We start from the raw sequence: 22,214 nt of genomic DNA on the forward strand, positions 1-22,214 counted from the left end.
AACACTTATTGGTTATTTGAATTTTTTTTACAAACTCTCTTTTATTATGGATCCGAAGACTCATGGTTTCCATTTGAGGTTTATTTGATACTTTATAAATTTATCTAATCATCATAAAAATAGGGTTTTCTGAGTTGGAGTTGGACTTGGAAACTTTTCAAGAACTTCCATAGTAAAAACTATTATAAAGTTTTCTAATTATCATCATCGTCATCACCATTAATTAATCTATATATCAATAGACAAAGAGCCGAGATACTCTAGACTGTCTCAAATTATCTTTTTCACTTCAGCTTACAGGGGTATTTTCGTATTTTATTTACTATAAAACGGAATTTTTTACTATAAAAACCTTTTATTTCAAGTCCTATAAATTTAATGGAATGAGATGGCGATGATTTAAAAAAAAACTAGGTACTATTGAGTATAAACATATTAAAATCTTAAGTAGGTGAAATAGAAGAAAAATCTGAAATGATCAAAGTATTATCACATACCACGCACATTAAGATTAAACTGATAGAGGAATATTCATTTGAGTCCATAAATTAAGTTGAGATTAAAGGGACCAATGAGAGCGCGACATGTGTCGCGAAAATCACATGTGATTGAAAAAAAATTCAAAAAAAAAAAATTTAATTTTTTTTTCAAAATTTAAAAAAAAAAAAAATTTTTAAATTTTTTTTTTACAATCACATGTGATTGAAAAAAAAAATTCAAAACTTTTTTTTTAAAAAAAAATTTTAATTTTTTTTTCAAAATTTAAAAAAAAAAAAATTTAAATTTTTTTTTTTTTTACAATCACATGTGATTTACCTGCACAATCACATGTGATTGAATTGTACAATCACATGTGATTGAATTTGCCATGCATAATCACATGTGATTGGGTTTACAATCACATGTGATTGACATGCATAATCACATATGATTTTTTTTTAAAAAATTCGAAAAAAAATTTCGGAAAAAAAATTCGAAAAAAAATTTTTAAAAAAAAAGTTAAAAAAAAAAAATTTTCGAATTTTTTTTCAATCACATGTGATTTTTGCGCCACATGTCGCGTTTTCATTGGTCCCTTTATTTTCAAGCAAATTTATGGATGCAAGTGATTACAACTCTAAACTGATAAATTAAACAGCCGTTAAACTTGAGGACCAATTACGAACCAAGTGTATAACTATGTGACGAACCACGTCAAATCAAAAACTAAATAAAAGTGGCAAAATAATTAAAAAGTATTCGTACAAAAATATTCATGAAAGCTTTCCTTGTAAGCTACATAAACATCTAAACATTTTCAAATAATTACCGCGCAAAACTGCCGCTTATAAATCCTCCCGCGACATCCAAAAGTTTCAATTTTCAAACTCTGATTCACCCCCAAATTTCATCTCACAAAATTCAATTTCACTTTCATAAAACCTCTGATTTATCTCATTCGCTACTCTTTCCTTTCAAAATTCAAAACATGGACACCAATTCACATCTACAACGAATGGCCGGAGAACTCAAATGCCCTATCTGGTAATACTTATACACATAATCAATACATATGTTATCAATTTCATGCTCAATTTACTAATAGTAATTGTTTCTAATTAATTATTTGTTGCAGTTTATGTCTTCTGAAATCTGCAGTTTCACTTACCTGCAATCACATATTTTGCAAGTGAGTGTTGTTATTCACAAATTTTTTAATCAATTAATCGTCCGAATTGAATTAATTCATGTTTATTATGATCGTTTTCAGTGTTTGTATCGAAAAATCTATGAAGTCTGATTCAACATGTCCTGTATGCAAAGTTCCCTATCGCCGAAGAGGTATTTCTTAATTTGATTATTATTTCCCCCCAAATTTTACTGGTTTTTTTAGATCTAGATTGAATTTAGGGTTTAAAATTGGTAATCCAGTAGTTGATAAAGCTATAGGCGTATTAATTCCATTTCCGTTATGCCATTTTTGTTCGTTGCACGGTGAATTCATTGTGCATTGGTTTTAATTGTAATTTTAATTATTCTTTTGAATTAATTAATTTATTTATTTATTTTTCAGAGATAAGGCCTGCTCCTCACATGGATACTTTGGTGAGTATTTACAAGGGCATGGAGGCTTCTTCAGGAGTGAACATAATAGGCACTCAAACACAACCTCATACCACAGGTATTAACTGATATGTATGTAAGTCAGTCTGAAATGTGTAAGTTTTGTATATTAGCAGAAATTAGATGTTTATTGCTAGCTATAGAATTCTGTGTGCATCTATGTTTAGGGTGTGTTTGATAAAACTGGACTATTTAGTTCTTAATGGTTCATAATCTGAACGGTTCAAAGGTTTTGAATGAAGTTGCCTCTGAATGACAATAAGCTGTTCGATAATCATTTTAAATGAATAATGTAAATGATGTATAATTACATTTTTAACCTTTTACATGAATAAAAACTACAATATAGTTGTTTAATAAGTGTGTTTGATATAATTTAAAGAGAACATTACATAAAATTTAGGTTCTTAATAGTTAAGAAGGAACTTCAGCTCTGAATGGTTCAACGGTGACTGCTGAACCATTCTAACATCATGCGTCATTCAGAAACAAACGCGCCATAGATAGTAAAACATTTGTCCTTTCAAATGTAAGTTAAGGTACCAGAGGCAATTAGTATAATATACGGAATTGTTACCAAAGACTTTACTAAGTCTTTTCTTTTTTTTTGGCTTCTTAGATAATGAAAACTGTGTGGAGGATGCGACAGTCGGTAAAAGCAAGAAAGCAAGTAACGATTGCAATGGCATACATAACACACAAAACCAGAGAAAAAACAAACAGAAAGCCTTGAAAGGCTCTTCAAAGAAGACCAAAAGATGTAATTCAGATATTGAGAGACCGTCGTTTCCTACAAAGAAAAGAATTCAGGTGCCGCTACATCATCCGCAAGAGACCCCAACAAGACCTACTAATGTTGAAGGTGGAAAATGTGAGGTTAATAAAGATAGAATTCACACTAATGTGTCTGGACGAGAAGGTAAAGGTAGAGCCAAGTTAAATGAGAATGATGAAACATTATTCACCCCATTTTTTTGGCTGCGAAACGAGGAAGATGTAGAGAAAACAACACAACTTACGCCTTTAGATCCTGTAAATGATTCACCACAAGATGCTCCATGTTTCAGTGATATCAAGGATTCTGAAGAGAATCATGATTGTCATGAGGTAACTTTAGTCTTGGTAGCTGTTATAATATTGATTTATCATAATTAATAATTAATAATCATTATTCTTTCAAATTATTTACTTTATCTTGTTTTCCACCATTTATTAAAATTTTGGTACTTGTTAGAACACATTTGATTCATAAAAATCAACTGTCAACAAATTGCGAGTGCTTCCAAAAGGATTTCATATTACTTCAATACAAATTCAGTAACCTGATTATTAGTGTAATGTTATACTTCTTCTGATGTTAGCTGATAGTGGTCATGGTTGCAGGATATCAACATGTTTGATAGTGAAATGTTTGAATGGACACAAAGACCTTGTTCTCCCGAGCTTTGTGCAAGCCCAATGAAAAATCAGGTTTTGTGCTGTTTATATTGTTATTGAATGCTAATTTAAAACCAATTCTGTATATATATTCATGATAATTATACCACTGAACTTTGAATTATGTCACAGGACAAAGAATTTCATGAAATTGACATAGTCCAAGATAATAATAAGAATGGAGAGAAAGTACCTGCTCAGTTTGAAGTGGTTTTACCTACTTTATCTTCACATCAAGTTCAAAAGGTTGACCATGAAGCTAAAGTCAAAGGGCCCAAGAAGAGAGCCAAAAAGACAAAAGAGTGCATTTCTAAGAAGAAAGCCAAGAAAGATACAGACAATGTGGTTAGTAATAGTACCACATCACTGAAGGCTGATCATGATAAACGCAACAACACCGGTGAGCTAGTGAAATCTAAGAAACAAAATCGAGGAAGCGGCAAGAAGGCTTCGAAATCAAAGGTTTCAACTTCATTAACTGGAGAAGGCAGTGGAAACATTCAAAATGCAAATAGTGATCACAGGACGAAAAGGGAAACTGCTACTCACCAGCTTACAAAGAAGACTAAAAAGTTAAAGAATCAGGATCCAACAAATAGTAATATTAGTGTAACTGAAATAAGCAAGAATTGTGTTTCCCATCAGCTCAGTGAGCCTCCTGTTGTTGATGGTGAGATAAAAACTGATGCTTTTAGAAGACAAACTAAAAAAGGTTACTTTTCCAAGGATCTACATTTACAAACTTCTAAAAAGGTGACATTTTGTCTCAATAAAAGCTCTGAAGTTACATCAGTAGACAATGTTGTACCGATTTATGGGAATGTTTCTACAAAGACCAACCAATCGTTGGGAGAATCCGATCCTACAAGAAAGTTGAATGCAACTTTCTTACGTAAATGTGACGTGCTGTCCAACATCTGTTGTGCTTTTTGCCAGTCCACACGAGAATCAGATGTATGTTCTGTTCTTTTATCCTACTCTAATATCAGTTGCTTGCTCGTTGCTTTCTAATTAGAAGTAAACATACTGGCAGATTTCTGGTTGCATGGCGCACTACCTTAAAGGGAAGCCTTTAACTTTGGATCATGAAGATGTACCGCTTGCCATACACGCACACACGAACTGCACAGAGTGGTAATGCATTATTTAGTAATTACATAAAGTTGTGACATATTTGTAATGCTTCAAACCCGAAAGCAACTGACAACCCTGTGTGTTTTTCACGTTCAACTAAAAACAATGGTCGAAAGATACTAGTAGAGTAGTAGCCCATTACTTTAAAATTTATACGTGACTCAAATTTCTTATCTTTTATACTGACATATGGGATGGGTTGTTACTATATTGTTTTCTAATTTGAAATTTCTTTTTGTTTGCATATACTGATCTTTAAGGTATATGCAGGGCGCCTAATGTATACTTTGAAGATGATATTGCTGTTAATCTAGAAGCTGAATTGGCTAGAAGCAAGAGAATCACGTGCTCTTGTTGTGGGTTAAAAGGGGCAGCACTCGGTTGTTATGAAAAGAGTTGTCGTAAGAGCTTTCATTTCACATGCGCAAAGCTAACACCACAATGCCGTTGGGATAATGTAGGTATCAATGTGTTACATTCAATATAAAATCGGTGCATTAACCATAATTTAATTTTTTTTTTCGTTTTCCACAGGATAATTTTGTCATGTTATGCCCGCTTCATTCTTCTCATAAGTTGCCAAATGAAACATCTGGTTCTCAACCAAAAGAGAAAAAGAAATATGTCCCAAAAAGGTATATTATTTTGAGTAATGAGTTGTTTTTAACTTAGAGAAACGTTAATATCCACTGCTGACGTTTCTTTAACAGACAAATTAATGTCAAACATCCTCAAGTTCCTATCGGTGATGCTGTTGTCACAGCTTCTCGTTGGGATTCATATGGACTTTTCACCAAAATTGTTCTTTGTTGCTCTGCTCTTACAAGTATTGAGAAGGTAATAAAGTCTCTTTCATATATGGAAATTGTTCAAAATGTCGGTTTTTTACTCAGTTTCTAACTGTTTTCAGGAAATCGTTGTAAAATTTGAGAAGTTATCTGGAGTTACAGTTTTGAAGACATGGGATCCCAGGGTCACCCATGTCGTTGCATCTGTCGATGAAAATGGAGCTTGCAGAAGAACCCTTAAATATTTGATGGGTATTTTGAACGGGAAGTGGATTCTCAATATCGAATGTAAGCTTAATTTCTTTATTATATATCAAAGTATTGTTTATCAATCGTGTTTTAGAGTTTTTTTTTTAAAAACTTTCTTTAATTTCCATGTTAAAAGGGATTAAGGCTTGCATGGAAGTCAAGAAACCTGTCGACGAACAACCTTATGAAATTAATCTCGATATTCATGGATTCAAGGGTGGTCCTAAACTTGGCCGGTTTATGTTACTGAACAAGGTTTGCTTCCTTCCAAAAAGCTATTAATAATTTTTGAATCTTTATTTATCTAATAAAGATTTGTTGACCTGCAACTCTTATGCAGGAACCTAAACTTTTCAATGGTTTCAAGTTCTATTTTACTGGAGATTTTGTAGCTTCATACAAGGGATATTTACATGACCTTATAATTGCTGGCGGAGGTACAGTGCTGCATCGAAAGCCAGTTCCAGTAAATAATGAAAAACAGTTTCTAATTTACAGCCTTGAGCTTACTGATAAGTTAAAAGCAAACGAGCAAAACCGAATTCTGAGTCAACGAAAGTCCGCTGCAGAAGCTTTAGCAAAGTCAACTGGTGCCGTAGCTGTAAGCAACTCATGGATCTTGAATTCCATTGCTGCTTCCAAGTTGCAAAATATCGAGTAGAAGTTTTACTTTTATGCAAAGCGTTGTTTATAGAAGATAATCATGCTTAAATTTATAGTTAATAAGTTTGTGTACTTTGTCTGGATAAACTTGTTTTTGTGCTAGTCATTAAAATATGATAATTGGGTATTTATGTTACATTTTGCAAGGCACATCACAAATGCTACATAACTGATCATTCTTTACACATAAGTCCATACACATGATTAGCTTTAACTGAAAATGCACTTCTTTTTGTATCTTCTATGACTTTATATCTGGTTTTTTAACAAGTTCATCACCCTTTTTGCCTTTCTTTTTATCGTTTAATCCAAAACACTTCAGCATATGTTCTAATTCTGAAATCCCTTCTTCGATATCTACAATTTCATCGCTTTCTGTAGTCAAATGCTGTCTATAGTTTCGAATCTTGCCTAAATTGCAACCAACTTTGACTCCCATTTCCTCCATTGTAGCCTGCATCGCCATATTCTCTTCATGCACTTCCGTTAACTTTCGTTTCATCGACCTGTACCCATCTAACGACTTCAAAAGTTGCTTCGAAAGCGACTTGTTACGTTCTTGAAGCTCTACGGTTCCTTGCGTTTTACTCTCTTTCTCTTCATCTTTATGCATTTCTGCACATTCGTGCACTTTCTCCAATAACGTCGCGTTTTGCGCCTTAAGATCGTTTATATGCTCTTCCAGTTCTGTCAATTCATGTGCTTTTTTGGCCAATTCTTTCATCATTATCTCCTTTTCTTTTCCTAAACCAGAACACATAATCTCAAGACTTTTACGCGCAGCCATATTTGCATTAAGCTCTCGTTTTAAATTCTCTTTCTCATCAACCACAAACGACTCGGTTATTCTTTTATCCTTTGGGCTCTGAATAGGACTCAACCTTGACAAGTCGGCTCGTTTGGTTCCAAAAGATTGGCATTTTTGAATCCTGGTTCGAACCATGTCAAGAATGGTCATCATTCCAGCCACCCTTAACATCCTTTTTCCATCGTTTCTTTGCGTTTTACATGCATCCTTGTGGTCTTGAATCAATTTCAATAATAACTTCACATTAGCAGCAACACCTAATGCACATCACAATTTCAAATTTTCGCTTATTTGTTACACAATACGCGTAAAATGAACATGTTAAAAGGCTAAATAGACAGGAAAATGATTACCTTCTAAAGCGCCATCATCATAACAATGTGTTTGTGTTGATGTTGCTGATAATTCTGGAGGTCTTTTATCTCTAAACATATCTAAAAATGATTAAAACATATATAAATATAAAAAAAAAAAAATTAATGAAATAAAAAGGTGAGATGGTGATCTGAGAAGGATAAGAGTAATGAAGAGAGGGGGGTTGAATATGAAAAATTTCCCTCTCTTGTTTAAAATTTCATCTTATTTCTCAAAGATCAGCCTATGCCTTTCCTTAGTTTCAGAAAATGTTTAATGTTTTTGTTTGCTGTTTGATGTTTCAATGACTTGTGTGGTGTTTTGGTCTCATTAGATAACGGTTGGTTAACGGTGAATCATTTTTCCTATATATTTGCTCTTTCTTTCACTTATTCTCTTCCTTACAAATTTCTTTAAAAAATTGTTAAATTACATATATTAACTACTTGTTAGGATGGAAGTAACCAATCGGGGGAAGCGGGGGGAAACAATTTTTTTTTCGTTTTTTGAAAAAACTTTGTTCACGAACATTATAGATGAGATGAAAATATGAACATTTAGTAGAGACATTTTCTGATAAATGTTTTTATTTTGGCGGGAAAACGCTCGAAGAAGTAATATATAACAATTATCGTGTTTTTCGAGCGTATTTTAAGGTTTTAGCTATTGGGGTTTAGATATTAGGGTTTAGATATTAGGGTTTAGAAATTTAGGGTTTAGGGTTTAGATTTAGGGTTTAGGGTTTAGATTTAGGGTTTAGATTTAGGATTTAGATTGAGTTTTTAACACGAACGGTTTAGAGTTTTGGGTTTAGGGCCCTAAATCGGGCTAAATTTTACTTCACAAAACATGAAGAAAAAAAACGTTCATATTCTTCACGAATAATATTAACTTGAATGTTATTTTTGTCGATCGTTTTCCCGCCTAAATAATAACATTCATCACGAAATGTCTCTTCTAAATGTTCATATTTTCGTGTGATCTTGATGCCGGAAAAAAAAAATTTAAAAAAAAAACGATTTTTTTTTTGCTTCCCCCGCTTTTTCCCGATTGGTTACTTCCCCATTGATCCTGCCCCTGTTAATCATTAAACTCTTTTTTTTTTTTTTTTGTTACATTCAATTATAATTATTCCATTATATTTTTAGTGTTATTCCATACAAGAATAGGTGTTCGTAGGTGTATGGAGTTGTGTTTGTTTGCGAGAATGAATTCCTCATCAAATCAATTTTAGAGGTTTGATCATTTAAAAACCGAACGAATCAACAATATAAATTTAAATAACTTTTTCTCAATCATCCTTATTCCTTCTATTTCTTATATATCTAAAGACAAAATTATTATTCAACTAATTAATCTTTAATCCAAGAAATTTACTAGGTGACAGTCAAATTACTGAAGAAGTATATATGTTTTCGAGAAGTACTTTGTTTACAAAAAATTTATTAATAAATCTTAATATAAATGATATATTAAGATATTATGAGGTAAGATGAAAATGATAGAGAAAAATGTAATGAATGTGACTGAATAATTTTACATGCCATTAACATTTTATAAAACTATGTTTAGCAATTTCTATAAATGTAAATGATTAAGTTAAAATTCACCGATTATGAAAATTCCGACTTGAGTGCAATGAGGTTGGGAGTTATTTTGTGTTTGAGGGACATTACGGTAGTGTTTCAATGATCCTTCAAAGAAGATGACCAGGTGTCATGTCCAATCATTATGACATCCTTAGATGATCATACGATTCATGTATTAAAGGGATAAACAGCTTGACCTCAAATCAATGTACAAGACATCAAAGGAAAAACGTTTTCTTCAACGGTATCAAGCCTCAGTGTGGAAGGGCCCGTCATTAGTTGCCAAGCAGTTCGGGTTCAATTTCTGGGGGCAGAAGGTTTTCTCTCCAATTTCTTGCGATTAGTTGCCAAGCAACCCAGGTCCCACGATTAGTTGCCAAGCAACCCGGGGTAGGAGTTTCCTTCTAGCGTGTGTGTGTGTGCAAATGACGAGGGTCGTTGAAATAAATGATCCGCTGTACAAATTCGCAATTCAAAAAAAAAAAAAAAAAATTGTAATAATATCTAAGTCAGCTCAAGGATGCTAAGTTATATATATTGTGTCTGTATTATGTATTCTGTTAGTCAGTTAAGAGCAGTTAGTTAGCTAGATATAGAGTCATCTTCTCTCTATATATAGGCATATGAATATGATGTACATCTCGTTGTATTCATTTTTCATCATTCTATCAATGGAATAAAATCACTTATTCCAATTTATCAATGGGTTAAAGCTACAAATAGGCTATATACTTTCTCAAATGTCTCGATGTCGTCCATATATACATTTGCGTCTCACTGTCGGCTATACACTTTCAAAAAATTTCGAACATAAGCCCACTATCCTATCAATCTTAACGGGCTATCCAACTACTCAAAAAGGATACATTCTTTACAACCTTCAAACACACAAAATGTTCATTAGCATACATGTTACCTTCAATGAATCTATCTTTCAATTCAAAAGAAGTTTAAAATTACAATGTTTCACTCAAATTCAACTCAATAAAACAATAAACCAAGTCTTTCGAAAACCCTACAATATTTTAAATTCCTCTCCCCCACACTTAATCCATGCTACGCCCTCGTACCCATATTAAAAACTATTTTAAGCATAAATAAAAAATAGAAAAATAAAAAAAATTACCGGGGTGTTAATAGCTCTTCGTTGTCAATCACAATAATGCACTTTATACTCAAACATTCATCAACTCATATATATGTTCCTTCCATCTTTTCAATACAACTTATTCAAAAAAAAAAAAAAAAAAAAAAACGTAGCACATAAACTAGGTTACTTCCGTTACCGTATGCAACAAGTCTTTTAAACTGCTCAATTACCTTGGGTGTAGTGACCCGTCCTAATCCACCTGGGCGAAGTCTTCAACAGCTAGTCCTATTGCGAGGTTCTGACCTCTATATGCCATGAATGACTCCATGTAATAACTTTAAAATGAGCAAATGTACAGCGAAAGATTTCTTTCAGACCTGAGAATAAACATGTTTTAAAAGTGTCAACCAAAAGGTTGGTGAGTTCATAGGTTTATCATAAACAATAAAATTCATAATTTTGATAGACCACAAGATTTAAATGCTGCATGGTACAAATGGGTCCGAATCCTATACCCACCTGTAATGTACATGCGATATCTTTTAAATACAGTACACCTTTCTCGTGTACGAAACCATTTTTCATAAATTTAGTAACCGTACACATACCTCGTGTACAAAATATAATACACATAACCTGTGTATAAAATCATTCTCTCGATACATAACATTCACATCAATTGGTGGTAATTATCATGTCCACATAATTCAATGGTGGCAATTATCATGTCCACATAATTCAATGGTGGCAATTATCATGTCCACATAATTCAATGGTGGCAATTATCATGTCCACATAATTCAATAATAATCCGCAGAACTTCTGTCTGCATAATATTTCATTCGAAGAATGTTTTATTTGTGTCTATCTCGTCAAACATTTATAAAAGCATTTCATGTATTCGCAGTTCAAAATATATTTCAAAAGCATTTAATAAAGCAGTTGTAAAAACAGCGCATGTATTCTCAGTCTCAAAAAGGTAAAGAGTAAAAGGGAATCAAATGAACTCAGTAAAAATACATATGACGACATTGAACAAGTGTAGGGTTAGCCTCGGATTCACGAACCTATATCAGTTATATATATATTAACAGGTATAATTGTATTCGAACAAATTTACATATTATTAGTGATATAATTGTTATTTTAATTATGTGTTTCATTAATAATCTAATTAATTACATTTATTAATATTTATTATAAAAGTATAGTTATGTTATATGTAGTAAATATGATTTTATATAACTAGTAGTTATTTGATAAAATAATATTGCTAATAATAATAATAAAAAGTTGTTTTATTTTACAATAATAATAATAATAATAATAGTTATTATGATAGTAATATTGATACTAGTATTAATAACAAAAATAATAATAATATAGAAATAATAATATTAATGTCAAAATAATAATAATGATAATAATAATAATAATTTTGATAAAAATGATAATTTTTCTAATAATGATAATATTAATAAAAATGATATTTTTAATAATCATGATAGTTTTTATTAAAGATGATACTAATAATAATAATAATAATAATAATAATAATAATAATAATAATAATAATAATAATAATAATAATAATAATAATAATAATAATAATGATAAGAAAACTACCTAACAAGAAATAGTCCTTAAAAATAACAAGAATGCCCAAGTCCGGGTTTGAACCCATGACGTCCCGCTAACCCGATAACATCCCTAACCATTCCAGCCCTTTCTATTTTTCGGTTTCTAATTTACGGACCAAAGTATATATCATATATATCTGGCTGTTTCTTCTAATTCTTCTTCTAAAAAAAAATATATATGCCCCAGTCAGGGATTGAACCTGCGACCTCTTGTTAAACCAACTCACACCCAAACCATTACGCTGCTTCTAATTTTCTGCTTTGATTCTCATACTAATTTTATTTAACTCATTTTTCCGTTTCATCTTTTTCTTAATAACCCGTTACCATCACCTTTGTAACATCATCATCAAATCATTTTTATAAATTCGTCAATCACCATAATCATCATCTATTGCTATCATTATCGAATATCATCACTTAGTTCTATATATATATATATATATATATATATATATATATATATATATATATATATATATATATATATATATATATATATATATATATATATATATATATATATATCATCCCCATGATTATAGGCTTTACGAAAAAAATAATATAACAAGTGCCACTTTACGTGCCCCCTTTGGTCGGCAATTAATCAAATCGTTCCACTGATTGTTCGACCGAAGTCTGTACAACAGCCTAACACAATTATTTTTGGTGGCCACCTTCTTGTTCATGTCACCCTTATTTGTGTAAAATAATCAAGTGAGTTAATGGATTAAAAGGGTGTCGGCCATGAATACAAAATAGCACTCCTTTTTACTACCACTATGGCACTATCTAATTTCATCATCAAATTATCAACCCACTAATTATCACCTACTTGGATATTATCCCAACTTTAACTTAAATCACCATCATCATTCGTTATTGCTAATATCCTTTTGACCCCATATCATGATCATCAATAACTTGCATTAATTATCACTTTTGTATCGAACAAGGATGTATATAATTGGCTCGTACAACAGCAGCTATATGACTGTTTACAAGAATTGGCGTACTAATACAATAAAGGTTACGGCCCAATGTAGGAGATTTAACTTAGTGGCCCAACATTTATAAGATCATCGGCCCACTAAAAGTATATAATCCCTCGGCAAAAAAAATTGAAACAGGAAATGTACATTTAGCCGTACGCTTTGATTCCCTTATGTTTTATTATTGCAACAACAACAACTAGTGGGTAAACATTAACAAGTGGTAGGGTTATCATGTAGAACAAAAGGTGTAGTATGCGAATGAAATGAAAACAAGTGGGTTACCTTTTGTTGGCCATAATTAAAAAGTATACCACACCAATACAACTTTGATCTGCATATATTAATATCTAGTGGTTGTGTGTGTTAGAGTTTTAACCAAAAGGAAACAAAAGAAGAAAAAGAAAATATATGAGAACAGAAGGTGACGAGTAGCAAAGAAGAAGAAGAAAAAATGTTCAAAGATTTGTTGTTGGTGTGGCTGTTTAAACGAAAACAGATGCAACAGAAATCGTGTAGTGTTAAATGGGTTTTGAGTTGTGGTTCAAACAAGATGCAAGAGACTTGTATCCATGGTTTGGTGATGATGATCGAAGATGGTTTCAAGGTGGATGTTGATTAGCAAGAGGAGAAGAGACACAGTTGATGGTTGTGAACAGAAAAGCAATCACAGCCGTGAATTTATTGGAAGGTAATGGGTTGTAGTGGTGGTGGTTCAAGGGTTTTGTGGTAATGTGTAACATCCCAGGTAACACGTTCCCCGTAGCATGATATTGTCTACTTTGCCCGTAGGCGCACGGATTTTTCTTGGCGACCAAACACGACGAGCACTTTCCCAGAAGGTCACCCATCCTGGTAGTGCTTTCGTTTGAGCACGCTTAACTGCAGAGTTCTCATGGGATCTGCTGCGCTTGTGGTCCCAAAACGCGTCATGCTATGAAAGGTCTCCACACCCTTATAAGGCATGCTTCGTTCCCCTCTCCAACCGATGTGGGACGGATGTTACAATCCTCCCCCCTAATGGGACACAGCGTCCTCGTTGTGCACATTTGGTCCGGGGCCTGACTCTGATACCATCTGTAACACCCCAGGTAAAACGTTCCCCGTAGCATGATACTGTCCGCTTTGCATGATACTGGCTCTGATACCATCTGTAACACCCCAGGTAAAACGTCTCCCCCGTAGGTTGCTCACAGATTTTTCTTGGCGACCAAACACGACGAGCACTTTCCCAGGAGGTCACCCATCTTGGTAGTGCTCTCGCCTGAGCACACTTAACTGCAGAGTTCTCATGGAATCTGCTGCGCTTGTGGTCCCTAAACGCGTCATGCTAGGAAAGGTCTCCACACCCTTATAAGGCATGCTTCGTTCCCCTCTCCAACCGATGTGGGACGGATGTAACACGGGTGTTACATAATGGCTACTCGTTGGAACAGAAACAAAGAAACAGATAGAGAAGGTGATATGGTGGTTATTCGGCCAGTAACATAAGGTGGTGTAGAAATTGAAGGAATTTTTATCCGCATCATAGAAGGATCGTGTATTATATAATGCTAGTGTTATTGACATGAAGAATCAAGCCCAAGAAGAAACAAACAAAAATATATAAAGCAGAAAGTGAAGTGTAACAGATTCGTACGATTATTTGATATTTATTTCTGACAGATTTTGTTGTATAGTTTGGAAGCAATCGACCAGAAGAATCACTCAAGAAGAAAAATAGAAAGTAGAAAGTGATGGCTAACAGATTCGTACTACATTTGATATCAATATCCTACAATTTTTGTTTCTGACTCTTATTATCTTCTGAAATGGTATCAGTTTGCAGATATGAAAAGATTTTTTTAATAAAGGTTGATCGTGATCTGAAACAGAATCTAATTTCTTTATCTGATTAATATCTGGCAAATTTTGTTTCTGTCTGAATTATCTTATCTGTTTTTGATTCTAACAGATTATACATATGTTCATATATATTAGATATATATATAAGATTAATAATTACTATAAAATCAAACGAATCATTGAAGCAGTGTATTAGCTTGCAATTTATTGAAGCTGGTAGACAAGAGATTTGTTTGCAGAAGAAAAAAAATAAAGTAGATATTGAAGTGTAACGAAATTTGTTAGCTGTCTGTACGATTTACACTGTGTCACTAATTCATGATTACATTAATAATTATAATCATATTAATTAAATTGGTAATAATAATTATAATAGAATTAATAATAATAATATATCAAAATAATTCTAAGAATAATAAGAGTAATAAAAATAATGATAATAATAATATTATTAAAGATAATAATAATACTAAATATGATAATCAAATTAATAATATTGATGTTAACAATAATAATGAAAGTAATAAGTATAAGATTTATATTTTTATTATAATTAAATTTATTATATTAATATTACATATTATTATTTATGTAATATCTGATACTTATATAATAACATATATTGAATATTTAATATTTACATAATATATATATATATATATATACATACATACATACATATATATACATATATATATGACATTATATATATAATATTAACTATATATAGAATTCATATACATGTATATATATATATATATATATATATATATATATATATATATATATATATAGATTCATTTTAATTCAAATGATTAAATTGTGTTTTTATTATTTCACATCATTATATTTAGTTATATTTTATTTATACATATATATATATATATATATATATATATATATATATATATATATATATATATATATATCTATATCTATATTTATTTATTTACAAACAAATGTTCGTGAATCGTCGGGAACAGTTGAAGGTCAATTGAACATATGAAATAGTTTCAAAGTTTTTGAGACTCAACTTAACAGACTTAGCTTATCATGTCAAAACTATTAAACCGTATCGAGAGTTTGGTTTAAAATTAGTCGAAAATTTCCGGGTCATTACGGTACCTACCCGTTAAAGAAATTTCGTCCCGAAATTTGAGCGGTGATAGTTGGAATTGAAATCGAGAATGTTTTAATACCATATTTGAACTCAGATTCTTAATGGGAAAGATTTTAATCGTCTAAGAATGTTTCATCAAAGAACAAAATGATAAGTTTAGAGATTTCTTCGAGATTGATACGCAGATAAATTTATGAATGCCCTTCCCGGGTCGAGTTGGGTTTCATGATGACTTTGAATCAAGTAACATAGTTCATGATGAATACAAGTCAAGTAACACGGTTCGTGGTGATGGTAATGTTGATCAAGTATTAGCATTATCACGTTCCATTAGAACTTCCGCATGACTTACTGTAATATAATTACGTTGATCAAGTATCATTATATTACATTAACTCATGCTTTCATTCCAATATTACTCAAGAATATCCACGGATTTAAACTTCAGTGTTTCACTGAAATCTAAAAGTCAAAACAGTTTTCGATATGATGTACTAAGGATAGAATGACAGCGAAGATAATTACGAACAAAAACGATATAAGGATACCTTCGAAAATATTGAGGATATTTACGACTAAGGAAGATACAATGATATCATAGAAATATTGAAGATATTATAATGTAGAAAGCAGATTTCGATGTTTTTCCGAGCTTTTTCCACGGACCATTCTTTTATTATCAAACTTTTGACTGTTACAGTCATCCATAGTTTTTGCTACTTTATCAGTTCTTTTAATACTCCGAGAATTGATTTCGTAAATTGGGGTGCTTATTCAGAATTTCAGAATGGAAGATCATAATTCTAAAAGATACATGTTATATGTATACATATAACTGTTGATGTAGAAACGCTGCGAGATTCAAAATAATGATTGAAACTTTTTGGTATGACAACTATCGTCACAAGATGCAGATTGACACAGGATGGGGTTTCGACAAATATAATGATTTTTCAAAAAGTCAAAGATCAATGAAGTTGCCGGTAAGTTTACTACTAATGTGATGAGATATAAAGGGTTCTCCGGTAACAATGACGAAAGGCAAAATTATATATCAAAGTTATAATAAGGCTAATCCGAATGAAAGTCGAAGTTGATTTGCTAGACCTGTGACAAAATTGGCTAATTTTGGAAAGGTATTGTAAAGTTATTTTCGGCAATAACACGCCAATGGATCTGGCATAGTTTTGAATTCAAAGTATGGCTTTGAAAGATGTAGGAATCTAAAAGTGATGTCTTCTATTAAATCTTGACTTGGATTTTGATCGGTCAAAATACGAATATGAAATTAAATTTGAATGAAAATAGTTGTTCTTTGGTAAACGGATACGTATATGTGTGGTTGTATGTAGGATAGTAAATGACCGCTGAATCAGATTCGAAGAATGTACTGTGTAACTTATTAATGTGAAATCTAAATATTCCTCGGGTATTACCTACCCTTTAAAATATTTTCACCATTAACAGTTTGTACAAAAGAATTTTCAAATTACAATCTTTATGAAAATATACATACATATATATATTTTCTTCAGATGTAATCATGGATTTAATGAGTCAATATAATGTTAAAGTCATTTGATTTACAGTTAGAACTAGAGTACATAATCTCTAAAACATTAAAGATTACATAATCGTCATGTAGAACGAAAATAAATGACGTAGAATGATAGGTAGAACGATGATTAAGTGCGAGGTATGGATTGTGATGTTTGAGAGGTGTGATGTTGAAACTTAGGTTGTTGGTCGTACTGGTATTGATGTTGGTGGTACTGTTGGTGCCGGTGATGTTGTTGAAGCTGGTACGTTTTGCACCATATTTTCCAAGGCTATAACTCGGGCACGAAGCTCGTTGATTTATTCCATTACTCCAGGTTGATTGGCGGTTTGAACAAGGAAATGAATAAGGTTTAGAATTTTAGATAGCACATATTCGTGACGAGCTATCCTAGAAATGAGGCTAAAAATGGTGTTTCGGATAGGTTCGCCGGTAAGTGCTTCAAGTTCTTCACCAATAGGGAAATATGTTGGGTGGAAAGGATCTCCTTCTTCTTAATTCCATTGATTAAGTCGACTACGAACCCATCCCCAATTCATCCGGAATTGATGATGGCTGATTTGTTGATCCATTCTAGTTACACTGCATTCGGAGTTCGAGTAGAAATCCATATCGGAATAGCTATCGAATCCGAGGAACTTGAACTGGTTGCAGAATTCATCTTGCACGGTTAGATAAAGGATTTTTGATATGAAATGATTTTCGAATATCGGATGATATTATAATTACATAGAATACCTAATACCTATATATAGTACAGAGTATCCCATAGATTACGAAGGGAATTAAGGAAACGTGTCAGACAAGGTCTAATGTGATGGAATATGAATTTGTCTGTACACCATCTATGCAATAATTGCAATAAGACGTGTCGAGACTGAAATTGATAAGTAGATATTTTTCGACAAGGAATGATATGCAAAACTTTGACATGCAGACCAGGTTCAAGTCCAGACTTATTAATGTATCCTAACAACTACTAGGTTGAAGTCCAGACTCATTAATGCATCCTAACAACTATATGTTAGACACACTAATGCAAGACCTGGTTCGCTAAGACCACCGCTCTGATACCACCTGTAGTGACCCATCCTAATCCACCTGGACGAAATCTTCAACAGCTGGTCCCATTGCGAGGTTCTGACCTCTATATGCCATGAATGACTCTATGTAATATCTTTAAAATGAGCAAATGCACAGCGGAAGATTTCTTTCAGACCTGAGAATAAACATGTTTTAAAAGTGTCAACCAAAAGGTTGGTGAGTTAATAGGTTTATCATAAACAATAAAATTCATAATTTTGATTGACCACAAGATTTAAATGCCGCATGGTACAAATGGGACCGAATCTTATACCCACCTGTAATGTACATGCGATATCTTTTAAATACAGTACACCTTTCTCGTGTACGAAACCATTTTTCATAAATCTTAGTAATCGTACACATACCTCGTGTACAAAATATAATACACATAACCCGTGTATAAAATCATTCTCTCGATACATAACATTCACATCAATTGGTGGCAATTATCATGTCCACATAATTAAATGGTGGCAATTATCATGTCCACATAATTCAATAATAATCCGCAGAACTTCTGTCTGCATAATAATACATTCGAGGAATGTTTTGCTTGTGTCTATCTCGTCAAACATTTATAAAAGCATTTCATGTATTCGCAGTTCATAATATATTTCAAAAGCATTTAATAAAGCAGTTGTAAAAACAGCAGATGTATTTTCAGTCCCAAAAATGTAAAGAGTAAAAGGGAATTAAATAAACTCACCATACTGTATTTTGTAGTAAAAATACATATGACGACATTGAACAAGTGTAGGGTTGGCCTCGGATTCACGAACCTATATCAGTTATATATATATTAACACGTATAATTGTATTCGAACAAATTTACATATTATTAGTGATATAGTTGTTATTTTAATTATGTGTTTCATCAATAATCTAATTAATTACATTTATTAATATTTATTATAAAAGTATAGTTATGTTATATGTAGTAAATTTGATTTTATATAACTAGTAGTTATTTGATAAAATAATATTGCTAATAATAATAATAAAAAGTTGTTTTATTTTACAATAATAATAATAATAATAGTAGTTATTATGATAGTAATATTGATACTAGTATTAATAAAAAAAATAATAATAATATAGAAATAATAATATTAATGTCAAAATAATAATAATGATAATAATAATAATAATTTTGATAAAAATGATAATTTTTCTAATAATGATAATAATAATAAAAATGATACTTTTAATAAACATGATACTTTTTATTAAAGATGATACTAATAATAATAATAATAATAATAATAATAATAATAATAATAATAATAATAATAATAATAATAATAATAATAATAATAATAATAATAATAATAATAATAATAATAATAATAATGATAAGAAAACTACCTCACAAGAAATAGTCCTTAAAAATAACAAGAATGCCCAAGTCCGGGTTTGAACCCATGACTTCCCGCTAACCCGGTAACATCCCTAACCATTCCACCCCTTTCTATTTTTCCGTTTCTAATTTACGGACCAAAGTATATATCATATATATCTGGCTGTTTTTTCTGATTCTTCTTCTAAAAAAAAAATATATGCCCCAGCAAGGGATTGAACTTGCGACCTCTTGTTAAACCAACTCACACCCAAACCATTACGCTGCTTCTAATTTTCTGTTTTGATTCTCATACTAATTTTATTTAACTCCTTTTTCCATTTCATCTTTTTCTTAATAACCCGTTACCATCACCTTTGTAACATCATCATCAAATCATTTTTATAAATTCGTCAATCACCATAATCATCATCTATTGCTATCATTATCGAATATCATCACTTAGTTCTATATATATATATATCATCCCCATGATTATAGGCTTTACGAAAAAAAATATAACAAGTGCCACTTTACGTGCCCCCTTTGGTCGGCAATTAATCAAATTGTTCCACTGATTGTTCGACCGAAGTCTGTACAATAGCCTAACACAATTATTTTTGGTGGACACCTTCTTGTTCATGTCACCCTTATTTGTGTAAAATAATCAAGTGAGTTAATGGATTAAAAGGGTGTCGGCCATGATTACAAAATAGCACTCCTTTTTACTACCACTATGGCACTATCTAATTTCATCATCAAATTATCAACCCACTAATTATCACTTACTTGGATATTATCCCAACTTTAACTTAAATCACCATCATCATTTGTTATTGCTAATATCCTTTTGACCCCATATCATGATCATCAATCACTTGCATTAACTATCACTTTTGTATCGAACAAGGATGTATATAATTGGCTCGTACAGCAGCAGCTATATGACTGTTTACAAGAATTGGCGTACTAATACAACAAAGGTTACGACCCAATGTAGGAGATTTAACTTAGTGGCCCAACATTTATAAGATCATCGGCCTACTAAAAGTATATAATCCCTCGGCAAAAAAAATTGAAACAGGAAATGTACATTTAGCTGTACGCTTTGATTCCCTTATGTTTTATTATTGCAACAACAACAACAACTAGTGGGTAAACATTTACAAGTGGTCGGGTTATCATGTAGAACAAAAGGTGTAGTATGCGAATGAAATGAAAACAAGTGGGTTACCTTTTGTTGGCCATAATTAAAAAGTATACCACACCAATACAACTTTGATCTGCATATATTAATATCTAGTGGTTGTGTGTGTTAGAGTTTCAACCAAAAGAAAACAAAAGAAGAAAAAGAAAAATATATGGGAACAGAAGGTGACGAGTAGCAAAGAAGAAGAAAAAAAATGTTCAAAGATTTGTTGTTGGTGTGGCTGTTTAAACGAAAACAGATGCATCAAAAATCGTGTAGTGTTAAATGGGTTTTGAGTTGTGTTTCAAACAAGATGCAAGAGACTTGTATCCATGGTTTGGTGATGATGATCGAAGATGGTTTCAAGGTGGATGTTGATTAGCAAGAGGAGAAGAGACACAGTTGATGGTTGTGAACAGAAAAGCAATCACAGCCGTGAATTTGTTTGAAGGTAATGGTTTGTAGTGGTGGTGGTTCAAGGGTTTTGTGGTAATGGCTACTCGTTGGAACAAAAATAAAGAAACAGATAGAGAAGGTGATATGGTGGTTATTCGGCCAGTAACATAAGGTGGTGGAGAAATTGAAGGAATTTTTATCCGCATCATAGAAGGATCGTGTGTTATATAATGCTAGTGTTATCGACATGAAATGGTATCAGTTTGCAGATATGAAAAGATTTTTTTAATAAAGGTTGCTCGTGATCTGAAACAGAATCTAATTTCTTTATCTGATTAATATCTTACAAATTTTGTTTCTGTCTGAATTATCTTATCTGTTTTTGATTCTAACAGATTATACATATTTTCATATATTATACATATAAGATTAATAATTACTATAAAATCAAACGAATCATTGAAGCAGTGTATTGGCTTGCAATTTAGTGAAGGTGGTAGACAAGAGATTTGTTTGCAGAAGGAAAAAAATAAAGTAGATATTGAAGTGTAACGGAATTTGTTAGCTGTCTGTATGATTTACATTGTGTCACTAATTCACGATTACATTAATAATTATAATCATATTAATTAAATTGGTAATAATAATAACAGAATTAATAATAATAATATATCAAAATAATTCTAAGAATAATAAGAATAATAAGAGTAATAAAAATAATGATAATAATAATATTATTAAAGATAATAATAATAATTTGTATTATTGTCTATTAATAATAATAATACTAAATATGATAATCATATTAATAATATTGATGTTAACAATAATAATGAA

At 31.6% G+C, this 22,214-nt stretch overlaps 2 protein-coding genes across 2 annotated transcripts; one reads left to right on the forward strand and one right to left on the reverse strand.

The window, feature by feature from the left end:
• The first annotated feature begins 1,468 nt into the window (after nt 1-1,468).
• Nucleotides 1,469-6,372, forward strand: LOC139901582 (protein BREAST CANCER SUSCEPTIBILITY 1 homolog). Its single transcript, XM_071884278.1, has 14 exons — nt 1,469-1,524; nt 1,616-1,669; nt 1,751-1,821; nt 2,054-2,161; nt 2,723-3,210; nt 3,472-3,573; nt 3,673-4,494; nt 4,574-4,674; nt 4,945-5,131; nt 5,209-5,309; nt 5,385-5,511; nt 5,585-5,750; nt 5,848-5,966; nt 6,052-6,372. Exons 1-14 carry the CDS (start codon nt 1,469-1,471, stop codon nt 6,370-6,372), a joined length of 2,823 nt encoding a protein of 940 aa, XP_071740379.1.
• A 243-nt stretch (nt 6,373-6,615) lies between these two features.
• On the reverse strand, nt 6,616-9,401 carry LOC139901586 (uncharacterized). The gene is made up of 3 exons (XM_071884280.1): nt 9,338-9,401; nt 7,536-7,616; nt 6,616-7,439 (listed from the first exon to the last, which is right to left on the reverse strand). The coding sequence occupies exons 1-3, from the start codon at nt 9,399-9,401 to the stop codon at nt 6,616-6,618; spliced, it is 969 nt and encodes a 322-aa protein (XP_071740381.1).
• Nucleotides 9,402-22,214: the final 12,813 nt, after the last annotated feature.

This window comes from Rutidosis leptorrhynchoides, chromosome 1 (genome assembly GCF_046630445.1).
Source record: "Rutidosis leptorrhynchoides isolate AG116_Rl617_1_P2 chromosome 1, CSIRO_AGI_Rlap_v1, whole genome shotgun sequence".
NCBI lineage: Eukaryota > Viridiplantae > Streptophyta > Magnoliopsida > Asterales > Asteraceae > Rutidosis > Rutidosis leptorrhynchoides.

Bases quoted from the DNA above. Each gene is read 5' to 3' on its own strand.
- LOC139901582 (XM_071884278.1), top strand. From the start codon at position 1,469: ATGGACACCAATTCACATCTACAACGAATGGCCGGAGAACTCAAATGC. The intron at 2,162-2,722 runs GTATTAACTGAT...TTGGCTTCTTAG, and splicing joins AACACAACCTCATACCACAG to ATAATGAAAACTGTGTGGAG. The intron at 5,751-5,847 runs GTAAGCTTAATT...CCATGTTAAAAG, and splicing joins GTGGATTCTCAATATCGAAT to GGATTAAGGCTTGCATGGAA.
- LOC139901586 (XM_071884280.1), bottom strand. From the start codon at position 9,401: ATGACGGGCCCTTCCACACTGAGGCTTGATACCGTTGAAGAAAACGTT. The intron at 7,617-9,337 runs GTACATTGATTT...AATCATTTTTAG, and splicing joins CGTTTTTCCTTTGATGTCTT to ATATGTTTAGAGATAAAAGA. The intron at 7,440-7,535 runs GTAATCATTTTC...GATGTGCATTAG, and splicing joins TGATGATGGCGCTTTAGAAG to GTGTTGCTGCTAATGTGAAG.